Raw genomic sequence first — 13,213 nt, 5'->3', positions numbered from 1 at the left:
TGAAAATGTCGTCAGTCTCTTGATTTTAAAAAATTTACGTATTTAAAGTTGTATACTTTTATTCCCACGTATTTTCAGTTGTTCTTAAAGTTCAATAAGTGACATTTGAAAATGAGTATATGTGTATAAAAACAAAAGTAGGCTGGGCGCAGTGGCTCATGCCTATAATCCTAGCACTTTGGGAGGCTGAGGCAGGCAGATCACATGGTCAGGAGTTTGAGACCAGCCTGGGCAATATGGTGAAACCCCCCTCTACTAAAAATACAAAAATTAGCTGGGCGTGGTGGTGCATGCCTGTAGTTCTGGCTACTCAGGAGACTGAGGCAGGAGAATCGCTTGAATCCGGAGGTGGAGGTTGCAGTGAGCCAAGATCGCACCACTGCAGTCTAGCCTGGGCAGCAGAGTGAGACTCCATCTCAAAAGAAAAAAAAAAGAAAAAGTTAAAAAACAAAAACAAAAAACACAAAATGAGTATATGTGGCAACAAGTCCTATTCTCAGAAAAATCATTGTGTGCCACTTAAGAGCTTAGTGAGTAGTCAGTGGATATTAAATATCTGTTTCAGCTATATTTTATCTTTAAAAATTATCTACAAATTTCGGAATGTGAAAAACCAGTGTTTTGTTTCATAGGTATATACTGTATGCATTTTAAAAAATAAGAGCCAGTGCCAGTGGTTTACAGTGTACACAAGGATAATGTTCTCATGTTCTCTTGATGTCAGTATGACTTTAAAGCATATTATGAAGAAATAACTAAGTATGAAAAACTGTAGTAAATAACGGATACTCTAAAACCTAAATTTCTCATTACTAAAAATTAGAAATGGAAAAAGTCACCCTTTGCTGTTAATTATATGAACCACTGAGGTCCTGACACTGAATTCTTGGTTGTGGATAATAATCTCTTCTTTTTAATTATTGGCTTCCAATTCTCTCTCTGCATTGCTGGCAACAAAAATCATGTATTTCACTGTTGGTGGTGGGGACGCTGACGCTGCAAAAGTAGACACATTCAAACTGATTTTAGAAATAAGTTAAAATCAAAATTTGCTTCTGCTAAATTAGTAGAGGACCAATACTGTTTTTCTCCTTCATAGTATGTTTTGGTTCTTCTACATTGACCTTATAACTTTTTTTTTTAAAACAGGAATAGAAGTTAACATTCTTAGAAAATTTATGAAAATATGAGCTTTTACCTGGTTTGTGTGTGTATATGTATATACGTATTTTTAAATTTTTTACATTGATTTTCAAATTGAAAGAGAATCATTTGTGAAAATATCTTACAGAGCTCATGCTTTACATTTTACATGCTACAAAGTTATTTCAGTGCCTTTATGTTGCTTATTAATGAAAATTTTGGATACATAATATTTTGAAGACAAAGGTAAAAATAATAAACCCTTTCCTTTTGAGGGTTAATGATAAATATAAACTGTAAAACGATTAAAAAAATTTTTTTTTAGAGACAGCATCTTGTTCTGTTGCTCAGACTGAAGTGCAATGGTGCAGTCATAGCTCACTGAAGCCTCAAACTCCTGGGCCCAAGCAACCCTCCTGCCTCAGCCTTTTGAGTAGCTGGGACTTCAGGCTCATGCCAACATGCCTAATTTATTAGTAGAGATGAGGTCTCAAACTCCTGGCATCTCTTGCCCTCTCAAAATGGTACTAAAATGGTACTAAATCATGAGTCACCACACCTGACACTTAAAATCTTTAATATACAGGTGTAAGTAGGTATCTAATTTAAAGTGCCAACAAAGGTAGTTGAAAATTTGTATTTATACTTGGCTTAGCGAACTAGTTGACTAAATTGATTCCATTAAAAATAAGAATGTTCTTAGAATATAATGATTTTCATTATTAAATAGAAATATATCACTGGATGGTATATGTTAATGACTTGAGATAGCATTTTAATATATAATCACGTTACTTAAATGCCTGCTTTTTGAACTGAAACTTAACATTATGAATTTTAAATTAAAGTTTGACTTTAGAGGTAAATTTCTGTACTTTACTAAAGCAGTTCTTAATACACTTCTGAGATTTCTAAAAATTAGTATGCCTTAAAGAATTGAGGTGTGTAACTACTGCAGGCAGTAGATGTACAGATGACTTCTGTGTGCAAAAATTAAGCCCTAGCCATTGGTTGACTTCAGCTAATACTTAGTTGCCAATTCTCTGTGTGTGATTGAGTTTAAAACTACAAATGGTACTTGTGATATATTAACTTTTTAGGTGCTAGGTCCACTTTGTTACATTTGGTTCAGTAGAAACATTGATGTTATGGATCTCAGAAAGTTAAAATATGTATGTCAATCCCCAAATTAGGTAATTCATTCTTAATTTTAAGATAAAAGAATAGAATTCCCTTAAAATTAAATGTGGAGTAAAATATACCAGCTTCAAAAAATATTTACCTACCTTTTAGAATAATAAACACAATATTACATCTTTTAATTTGCACTACATATAGATTAATATTTCTGTGCATTTCTCTGTGCTCCTACTTTGATGGTATGCTTTTCTGAACAAACTAGCAGCACAGTTAAGGAAGCCCTTTTCCCCTTTGACGACTGCCTAATTTTCTAGATTGGAAAAGATTAAAAACTTTTATCTCCATATGGTCAGTATATGATTGTGCCTGTTGTCATAGCTTTCTTATAATAGGCTTAAGCAGGAAAAACTCTATTAAGAGTATTTAAATTAGAAAAGAAGGTACAAAGCCAGTATGATTGAACACTGTTCTAAAAATTATTTTTAAGACTTGTAGTAAGGCCAGGTTTGGTGGCTCACGGCTGTAATCCCAGCCCTTTGGAAGCCAAGGTGGGCGGATCACTTGAGCTCAGGAGTTTGAGACCAGCCCCGGCAACATGGCAAAACCCTGTCTCTACAAAAAATACAAAAATCAGTCGGGTGTGGTAGTGCTTGCCTGTAGTCCCAGCTATTTGAGAGGCTGAGGCAGGAGGATCACCTAGCCTGGGAGGTCGAGGCTGCAGTCATGATCGTGCCATTGCACTCCATCCTGGCAACACAGTGAGACCCTGTCTCTAAAACAAAACAAAAAAAATAAACAACAACAAAAAAAGAGCTTGTAGTAAGGATACAAAATCCTCCTATTTTGTGTGTGTCCTTTAATTCATGATGTTTTTATATTATGGTAAGCAGCTCTCATTTAAGATTTTAATTTAATAATGTAGTTAAACATGTACAGAAGACCCAGTCTCAGCTTTACTTGTAGACCCTGGAAACAGATTGGAAGGTGTTAAAATTTAAAATAAAACTCAAGATTCCAGTTTCTTGACTCATCTTTATTTTGATATTCTTTTATGTTTTTGTTGTTTTTTAACAAAGGTTGCACGTCCATATTTTACTATTTTTCTTCTCATTCTCCCCTGGGGGAAGGTGTGGGAATCAGTAGTACATAAATCACCTTTTCCCTAAGTCAAAGAAGTAATTTAAAGCTAACTTCAGTTTAGTCTTTAATTCCAAGACTAGCAAACTAAAATGGTTGCATTAATTGACAAACAGATGCTAATAAATGTGTTTAGGCTTGTCATAATCTCTCCTAATTCCTAATTTAAAAATTTTTAAATTTAATTCCATTAGAAAACAAAACTGACTTTTAAGAACAAACCAGGATTCTAGCCCATATTTTAAAACTGCATCCTCAGTTTTATTCAAACAGTCTGATGTCTGTTTAAAAAAAAAAAAAAATCTCAAGCTCATAATCTCAAACTTCTTGCACATGGCTGTCCCAGTAAATTACTCTTACCAATGAAACAGACTTTAAAGAAGTTGTGTTTTACAATGCAGAGAGTGGAGGATGCTTTTTATACATTGGTGAGAGAGATCCGACAATACAGATTGAAAAAAATCAGCAAAGAAGAAAAGACTCCTGGCTGTGTGAAAATTAAAAAATGCATTATAATGTAATCTGGTAAGTTTAAGTTCAGCACATTAATTTTGGAAGAAAGCAGATATCTTTTAAAGGTAACAAGGTGGCAACCACTTTAGAACTACTTAGGTGTAGTATTCTAACTTGAAGTATTAAAAGATAAGAAACTTGTTTCCATACTTAGTACATTTATTTTTAATCTAGTGGGAATTATAATTGAGACAATTTTGATGGCTGTAGTAGACTAATCTATATTTGGCATAAAGTCTAATGATTTAATGAGTCTTAAGTAAACTAAATATTTGGGAACTGATATTTACCTTTATTTTTAAGGGAAATCATACTCAAGTTTTGAGATAATAAGCAGCTTTTTTTTGTTGTTGTTGTTAGGTAGCGAGAAAAAAATATGAGAGATAGTAGAGAGCAGTAATATTGAATGGTCCAGAAGGTGGGAGAAAGCCACTCTTAAATGTATTTTTTCTTTTGGATATTTTACAAGCAAATAACCATTCTTCTGCCTAAGTTCTCCAGCTCAGTGGCATCAGCAGCACAGCACTTTCTTATTCCAGTGAGAAACTTGGGAATTTTAGGATGACTCCTACTGCCCTCTTTTCCGCCTGGTCCCCCATTTGGAAGTATCCACAAATTCCTGTGATGTTACATTGTGTGTCTTTTATGTCATCATTAATTCAGGCCCCTATCATTTCTTGTTTGACTGTTAGAACCTCCTATTTGATTTACCAGTTGCTGCCATCATTCATTGTGCAACCAGGGAGATACACTTTAAATAAATGTCATTTTCAGCCGGGCGCGGTGGCTCATGCCTGTAATCCCAGCACTTTGGGAGGCCGAGGCAGGTGATCACCTGACGTCACGAGTTCGAGACCAGCCTGGCTAACATGGTGAAACGCTGTTTCTACTAAAAATACAAAAAATTAGCCGCGCGTGGTGGCACATGCCTGTAATCCCAGCTGCTCGGGAGGCTGAGGCAGGAGAACCTGGGAGGCGGAGGTTGCAGTGAGCCGAGACTGCTCCATTGCACTCCAGCTTGAGCAACAAGAGTGAAACTCCGTCTCAAAAAAAAAAAAAAAAGTCATTTTAGCTATAGGATAAAATCTCATGTTCCACAGTATGTCGCAGATAGTCCTTACTACCTTCCCACCACTTCAGCTCTTTTTTGGTCTTATATCTAAAAACTTCATCTTGCCTGAATTTCTTTTGTTCTTCTATAAATAAATCACATGTTATTTCTTACCTTCCCTTGAGTTTGAGTCTTGGCTCTTGTTTGGAATGCCAGTATTTTTATCCCTAGTCTTACTAATTAGCTAACACTCTCATGATTCCCCAGTCTCCTACTCTCTAAAAATCTTTCTTGAAACCCTTAGACTAGGCATGGAGCCCTTCCTGCGTATTCCCAGAATACTATTCTTAGCTATTATATGCTTCCCATGTTATGTTGAAATAACCTCTTCTGTTTCATTCCTATATTATTTGACAGCAAAATCTTAGCCAGAATTACATATTTTTAATCTTTGCATGCCCATTGCCTAGTAAGGTTCCTGGCACATAGTAACTACCTCGTAAATATTTATTGTGTGGAATTCTCATTTTCATTTCTAAACCAACCCATATTAAACTCTGTCTTGCTAAGAAAATACTTCACTAGGTATCATAAAGTTCATGGCGAAGCTTAAGCTTTGGACGCATATTGTTTGTAATATATCATGTTCTTAATAGGCAATGAAATTACAATTTTCAAAAACTAGCATATCATTTATTATATTTATTACAAGTTGGTGTTCTTTATTATATGAATTTTAGGTATTTCACAAAAGTATAAAATACACATTTGAATAGTAGACTCAGTCCCGAAAGATATCATGTGGCATACTAATTTACTAAACTTGGAAACAAAGTATGACTGGCATTAATTTTTATTGAAATTTATGAACTCTTAATAGTTTTTGAGTATCATTGTGTAAAGCAGTATTTTGCAATTAAAGCAATTTTGCATGTTAAATTTTACCACAACCTCTAAAATACTGCAAATTTAACAATGCAGTTTGAAAAGTTACACATTTTAAATAACAGTACCATGACCAGATTTAGGTGGTGGTTTTAAGTTTTTATTTTCTCCTATTGTCTCACCATTAGATGATTTTAAAAATAGAACTGTTTAGAGTAAAATAAGAAATAAGCGTTATGCTCTAATTTATATTTAAAACAAAGGTGTAAGCATATACTATTCTAAAATTTCTAATTTGTACAATTATGTTTTATACAGTGACTGTAGGTGAATGTCTCACAGTTGTTTGATGTGATGATTCCTTGTTTTTTCAGTACACATGGAAGTAATTTATGTAAAAGAGAAGTATACTTGGTAATTAAAAATTTTAAATGAAATATAATTTAAAAAAATTTATTTGACAAGCTGGCTGTAGTGTGTGAGTCTGTAGCATCAGCTGCTTGGGAGCCTGAGGCAGGAGGATTGCCTGACCCCAGGAGTTTGAGGTTGAAGGGAGCTATGATGGTGCCATGGCACTGTAGCCTCAGGCAACAGAAAGAGACTCTATCTCTAAAAAAAAGTAAAAATAAAAAAGCTTTGGCCCAGGGACAGTGGCTCACACCTATAATTCCAGAACTTTAGAAGTCCAAGGCACGAGGATTGCTTGAGGCCAGGAGTTCAAGATCAGCCAGGGCAACGTAATGAGACCCCACCTCTAGCAAATAAATACACATTTAACAATGACAAACATATATAAATTAGCTTTTCTTAGTCCTGAAAAAGATAATGTGTAACCAAAATAATTACTGGGCTACTTACGTGTATGTGTGAGAATGATTAGTTCTCATAAGAGAAAAAAAGAATTCATTGCTCTGTGTAGGTTGTGACATTTCCTTCATGATTGAACTTAGTTACTTAATTTGTCTGTTTGTTTATTTATTTATTTATTTTAAAAATAGAGACAGGTTCTTGCTGTGTTGCCCAGGCTGGTCCCAAACTCCTGGCCTCAAGCAGTTCTCCTGCCTCAGCCTCCCAAATTGCTGTGACTGTAGGTGTAAGCCAGTGTGCCAGGCCAAAATTACTTAATTTTAACAAGATGATGTAGAGGAGAGTTCAGTGCAACAGAAGCCTAGAATCTTTGTTAGAATCTTAGAAAGTAATATTATCAAATTCTATGTTTTCACCATAAAATGTGTCTTCTCTGTATCCATCACATGGTCTTTCATTGTTTTCTGCTTTACCATTTTAGTACCATTGGCATTTTTCTTCATTGTAAAAGTAGTAGAAATGGAGTAGATTACATAAGGATGTGATCAGAGGGAATTAATTCATGCAGTACGGTAAGGGAGTTAGATTAGATCCTCTTTTAAGATTCCATCACATTCTAAGGGTTTATGATTCTAAACTGTCAAGTAAATTGTCAAGCGCTGGCAAGCTACAGAATAATTTTTATTATATCATTGGAAATTTTCCCCTCTGTGTGTTAAAGAGTTTAGCCTGAAGGGACACATACACTTACATATATGTAATCAAACCTTGATGATATTGTATTGCTGATAGATTATTTCTTACCACTTTTCCTTTCTCCTTTGGGAGAGACGGAAGCATATGTTTGTGTGGTATCAGTAATGATGTTAGAGACTGGGAAACATCAGTAAGTGCAGTTTGGGGACTTTACTGGAGACATTTATTCACTAGTGCTCAAATAAATAATGCTGGTTTTTATCCTGCTGTTTGCTTAATGTGGACAAGCCTCTCATTCCCATTCTGTGTTTACCTCTCTTAAAATATTGGTCACGCTTTCTTGAATTATAGATCTATTAGGAAAATTCACTAGCTGCAGCCAATTTTCATTGTTCATGCTCCAAATTTTATTATTTTGAAATATTGTTCATCTTAGTAGTACAGTAAAAGAGAAATACCACTTAACATTTTTTGTTTCTTTTTCTTTGAGACGGAGTCACGCTCTGTCACCCAGTCGAGTGCAGTGGTGCGATCTCAGCTCACTGCAACGCACTCCGCCTCTCCGGGTTCAAGCAGTTCTCCTGCCTCAGCCTACTGAGTAGCTGGGATTACAGGCACCTGCTACCACACCCAGCTAATTTTTGTATTTCTAGTAGGGGTTTCACCATGTTGGCCAGGCTGGTCTCAAACTCCTCACCTCAAGTGATCCACCCATCTCAGCCCCACAAAGCGTTGGGATTACAGGCATGAGCCACTGTACCTGGCCCACTTAACATTTTAAATTAATTTCAAGATAATATAACTTGAATATTTTTACACATATAATTTTTATAATATATTTATTTACATAGTTTATAATATCCAACAGAAGGGATTACAATGAGTAAAAACCCAGTTTTTATTGTTCTTAAAGTGGCTTGATTTATACAACTTAATGTGTTGGGTATTTGTTTCTAAGACTCCCTCTGCTGTCTAGGTTTGGAAGTATTGTGAGGTTAACAGATTTTCTTTTTATAGTTACTACTCAGTTGAACAGGCTTTAAAATACAGAGAGAATCATATTTTTTTTTTCATTTTTTGCTTTTATTTATATTTTTTATTTTAATTGGAGACGTGACAAGAATTGACTTCTGTATGGATCTTGCATAATTTAAGTATTGCAGGTTTGAAATCTCTTCTGCCACTTTGAGAGTGCCATTTTTCACATTGTATACTATTAGGTTGAAAATTATTATGGCTTAAAATCATTTTTAGCCATTAAATTTAAATAACTTTGCTTTAGTCATAAATAGATGGTGGTCACAATGACTGTTAAACTCTTTGAAGACAGGATATTTAGCTTTATATGGCAAGCTTTAGAATACCTAATATATTAAACAGAAATTAAAACTTTATGGGATAAAGAGAGAATCTCCTCCAAATTGGTAAACTATAAGATCTTTCAAATGATTTAGCTAATTTCTCCACAAATCTGAGGTAATAGTTTTTGTTTTTTTTTTTTTTAAGTGGTATTCTCCTGTATTGGGGTCACTTTAAACCTTTTTCTTAATGATAAATATATGAATTGAAACTAATCCCTTAATACATATTATTTGAAAACTGAAATAATATGTTTAGATACTGTTTACTTCTTGATAAATTTATTGGAATAGGATGTTCGAATACTGTTTACTTCTTGCTAAATTTTTAAATCCAATGGATTTTACGTAAGTATAGAACCAGAGCTCAAATACTGTTACTGTGTGTGAAGACTTATGAAAACAGTTTACAGTTGCATGGCTTATATCTAAAGTTCAGAAACATAAGGACAATTAAGTGTGCACACACACACATGCATTTGGATTTTGGTGACTTAGGTTTGCCAATGTGGAAAAAATAGCAAATTAAGTTCTCCTGTGAAAAAGTCATTACCTTATTTAAAATTCTGTGCCATTGGTCATCCTTGTCTTTTGTGAATATTGAGTGTTCCTGTTTATAATACTGACATCTATGCGGATGACTTAGGAATTCTAAAATTCTAACATATGTAATATATATTCAGTTGCCTGAAGAGAAACATAAAAAAATCCTTTCTTAATATTGTTTCCATTAATAATGGAAATTTGTTACCTGTACACATGAAGCCATCGTATTCACATTTTAATACTTTTTATGTATTTCAGGGTGTTGATGATGCCTTCTATACATTAGTTCGAGAAATTCGAAAACATAAAGAAAAGATGAGCAAAGATGGTAAAAAGAAGAAAAAGAAGTCAAAGACAAAGTGTGTAATTATGTAAATACAATTTGTACTTTTTTCTTAAGGCATACTAGTAAAAGTGGTAATTTTTGTACATTACACTAAATTATTAGCATTTGTTTTAGCATTACCTAATTTTTTTCCTGCTCCATGCAGACTGTTAGCTTTTACCTTAAATGCTTATTTTAAAATGACAGTGGAAGCTTTTTTTTTCCTCTAAGTGCCAGTATTCCCAGAGTTTTGGTTTTTGAACTAGCAATGCCTGTGAAAAAGAAACTGAATACCTAAGATTTCTGTCTTGGGGTTTTTGGTGCATGCAGTTGATTACTTCTTATTTTTCTTACCAATTGTGAATGTTGGTGTGAAACAAATTAATGAAGCTTCTGAATCATCCCTATTCTGTGTTTTATCTAGTCACATAAATGGATTAATTACTAATTATAATTTCAGTTGAGACTTTCTAATTGGTTTTACTGAAACATTGAGGGAACACAAATTTATGGGCTTCCTGATGATTCTTCTAGGCATCATGTCCTATAGTTTGTCATCCCTGATGAATGTAAAGTTACACTGTTCACAAAGGTTTTGTCTCCCTTTCCACTGCTATTAGTCATGGTCACTCTCCCCAAAATATTATATTTTTTCTATAAAAAGAAAAAAATGGAAAAAAATTACAAGTCAATGGAAACTATTATAAGGCCGTTTCCTTTTCACATTAGATAAATTACTATAAAGACTCCTAATAGCTTTTCCTGTTAAGGCAGACCCAGTATGAAATGGGGATTATAGCAACCATTTTGGGGCTATATTTACATGCTACTAAATTTTTATAATAATTGAAATAATTTTAACATGTATAAAAAATTCTCATAGGAATTAAATGTAGTCTCCCTGTGTCAGATTGCTCTTTCATAGTATAACTTTAAATCTTTTCTTCAACTTCAGTCTTTGAAGGTAGTTTTAATTCTGCTTGTGACATTAAAGATTATTTGGGCCAGTTATAGCTTAGTAGGTGTTGAAGAGACCAAGGTTGCATGGCCAGGCCCTGTGTGAACCTTTGAGCTTTCATAGAGAGTTTCACAGCATGGACTGTGTCCCCGTGGTCATCCAGTGTTGTCATGCATTGGCTGGTCAAAATGGGGAGGGACTAGGACAGTTTGGATAGGTCAACAAGATACATTCTCACTCTGTGGTGGTCCTGCTGACAAATCAAGAGCATTGCTCTTGTTTTTTAAGAAAATGAACTCTTTTTTAAAAATTACTTTTAAATATTAACTCAAAAGTTGAGATTTTGGGGTGGTGGTGTGCCAAGACATTAATTTTTTTTTTCAAACAATAAAGTGAAAAAGTTTTACAATCTCTAGGTTTGGCTAGTTCTCTTAACACTGGTTAAATTAACATTTCATAAACACTTTTCAAGTCTGATCCATATTTAAGAATAATGCTTTAAAAATAAATATAAAAATCCTTTTGATAAATTTAAAATGTTACTTATTTTAAAATATATGAAATGAGATGGCATGGTGAGGTGAAAGTATCACTGGACTAGGAAGAAGGTGACTTAGGTTCTAAATAGTTGTCTTTTAGGACTCTGATTTTGAGGACATCACTTACTATCCATTTCTTCATGTTAAAAGAAGTCATCTCAACTCTCAGTTTTTTTACAACTATGTGATTTATATTCCATTTACATGAGGATACACTTATTTGTCAAGCTCAGCACAATCTGTAACTTTTTAACCTATGTTACACCATCTTCAGTGCCAATCTTGGGCAAAATTGTGCAAGAGGTGAAGTTTATATTTGAATATCCATTCTCGTTTTAGGACTCTCCTTCCATGTTAGTGTCATCTTGCCTGCCTACCTTCCACATGCCCCATGACTTGATGCAGTTTTAATACTTCTAATTCCCCTAACCATAAGATTTACTGCTGCTATGGATATCTCCATGAAGTTTTCCCATTAAGTCACATCAAAATGCCCTATATCTTCCTTCCTCAGGGCTCAAGAATCTGACAGATACCATAATGGGATTTGACCTAATCACTAATTTTCAGGTGGTTGCCGATCCTTTGAATATCTCTGCTGCCCAATCCATTAGCGACAGTAGGATTTTTCAGACCTGGTATGAATAGATAGAACCCTATCCAGTGGAAGGAGAATTTAATAAAGATAGTACTGAAAGAATTCCTAAGGTAATCTACAACTAGGACTACTCCTGGTAACAGTATACATTCCATTGTTTTAGTAACCAGAAATGCTTTTTTTTTTCTTTTTTTTTTTTTTTTTTTGGTGTCAGAGTCTCACTCTGTCACTCAGGCTGGAATGCAATGGTGCCATCTCGGCTCACTGCAACCTCCATCTCCCAGGTTCAAGCGATTCTCGTGCCTCGGCATCCTGAGTAGCTGGGATTACAGGCATGTGCCACCACACTTGACTAATTTTTGTAGTTTTAGGAGAGACAGGGTTTCACCCTATTGGCCAGGCTGGTCTCGAACTCCTGACCTCAAGTGATTCACCTGCCTCAGCCTCATAAAGCTGTTTTGCAGAACTCATTTATTCAGCAAATATTTATTGAGTGCCTACCAGATGCCAGTCACTTCACAAGGCACTAGGTATATGGTATCCCCAAACAAGAGACATAATCCTGGTCCTTAGCTAGTGCTAGCGTGGTCTGTAGTATCTGAGTAAGGCTTTTAGCCCATGGCCCAGAGATAACACAGTGTGTATTTTAGTTTTGCAAAGAGGGGTTTGGTCCCTGTGCCTGCTCTATAATTGTTTTGCTATGATTCCAGTGAAACTCTTTGATCGAGCTACTTTATGTAAATCACTTCATTGTTTAAAGGAATAAACTTGATTATATATTTTTTTTAATTTGGCATAACTATGTGATTCTATTGAGACAGTTACTGTACACATTAAGGTGTATGTCAGATATTCATATTGAAATTCCCAAATGTGTAATATTCCAGTTTTCTCTGCATAATTAAAATATACTTAAAAATTAATAGTTTTATCTGGGTACAAATAAACAGGTGCCTGAACTAGTTCACAGACAAGGAAACTTCTATGTAAAAATCAGTATGATTTGAATTGCTATGCTAAACTCCAGATCTTTGGAACATTGTTTAGATAGGGTGTTAAGACTTACACAGTACCTCTTGTTTCTACACAGAAAGAAATGGCCATACTTCAGGAACTGCAGTGCTTATGAGGGGATATTTAGGCCTCTTGAATTTTTGATGTAGATGGGCATTTTTTTAAGGTAGTGGTAATTACCTTTGTGTGAACTTTGAATGGTTTAACAAAAGATTTGTTTTTGTAGAGATTTTAAAGGGGGAGAATGCTAGAAATAAATGTTATCTAATACCGCCTTAAAGATAAAAATCCTTGTTGAAGTTTTTTTTTTTTTTTTAAAAAAAAAGCTAAATTACATAGTCTTAGGCATTAACATGTTTGTGGAAGAATATAGCACACATATATTGTATCAGTTGAGTGAATATTCCCAAATAGGCATTCTAGGCTCTATTTAACTGAGTCACACTGCATAGGAATTTAGAACCTAACTTTTATAGGTTATCAAAACTGTTGCCTCCATTGCA

The 13,213-nt window shown here is 34.5% G+C and overlaps 1 protein-coding gene across 1 annotated transcript in view; it reads left to right on the top strand.

The window, feature by feature from the left end:
• Positions 1-13,213, top strand: part of KRAS (Kirsten rat sarcoma viral oncogene homolog) — a 42,643-nt gene that overhangs the window by 27,753 nt on the left and 1,677 nt on the right. The window contains exons 4-6 of the mRNA XM_011994800.1: positions 3,822-3,937; position 7,298; positions 9,535-13,186. Of these exons, the coding sequence (XP_011850190.1) occupies positions 3,822-3,937; position 7,298; positions 9,535-9,651 (234 nt within the window). The 3' untranslated portion in view covers positions 9,652-13,186. The remainder of the gene's footprint in view (positions 1-3,821; positions 3,938-7,297; positions 7,299-9,534; positions 13,187-13,213) is intronic.

Source organism: Mandrillus leucophaeus, unplaced genomic scaffold, assembly GCF_000951045.1.
Source record: "Mandrillus leucophaeus isolate KB7577 unplaced genomic scaffold, Mleu.le_1.0 Scaffold461, whole genome shotgun sequence".
NCBI lineage: Eukaryota > Metazoa > Chordata > Mammalia > Primates > Cercopithecidae > Mandrillus > Mandrillus leucophaeus.
The sequence above is the reverse complement of the archived record's forward strand: the minus strand, read 5'-3'. Positions and strand labels throughout refer to the sequence as shown.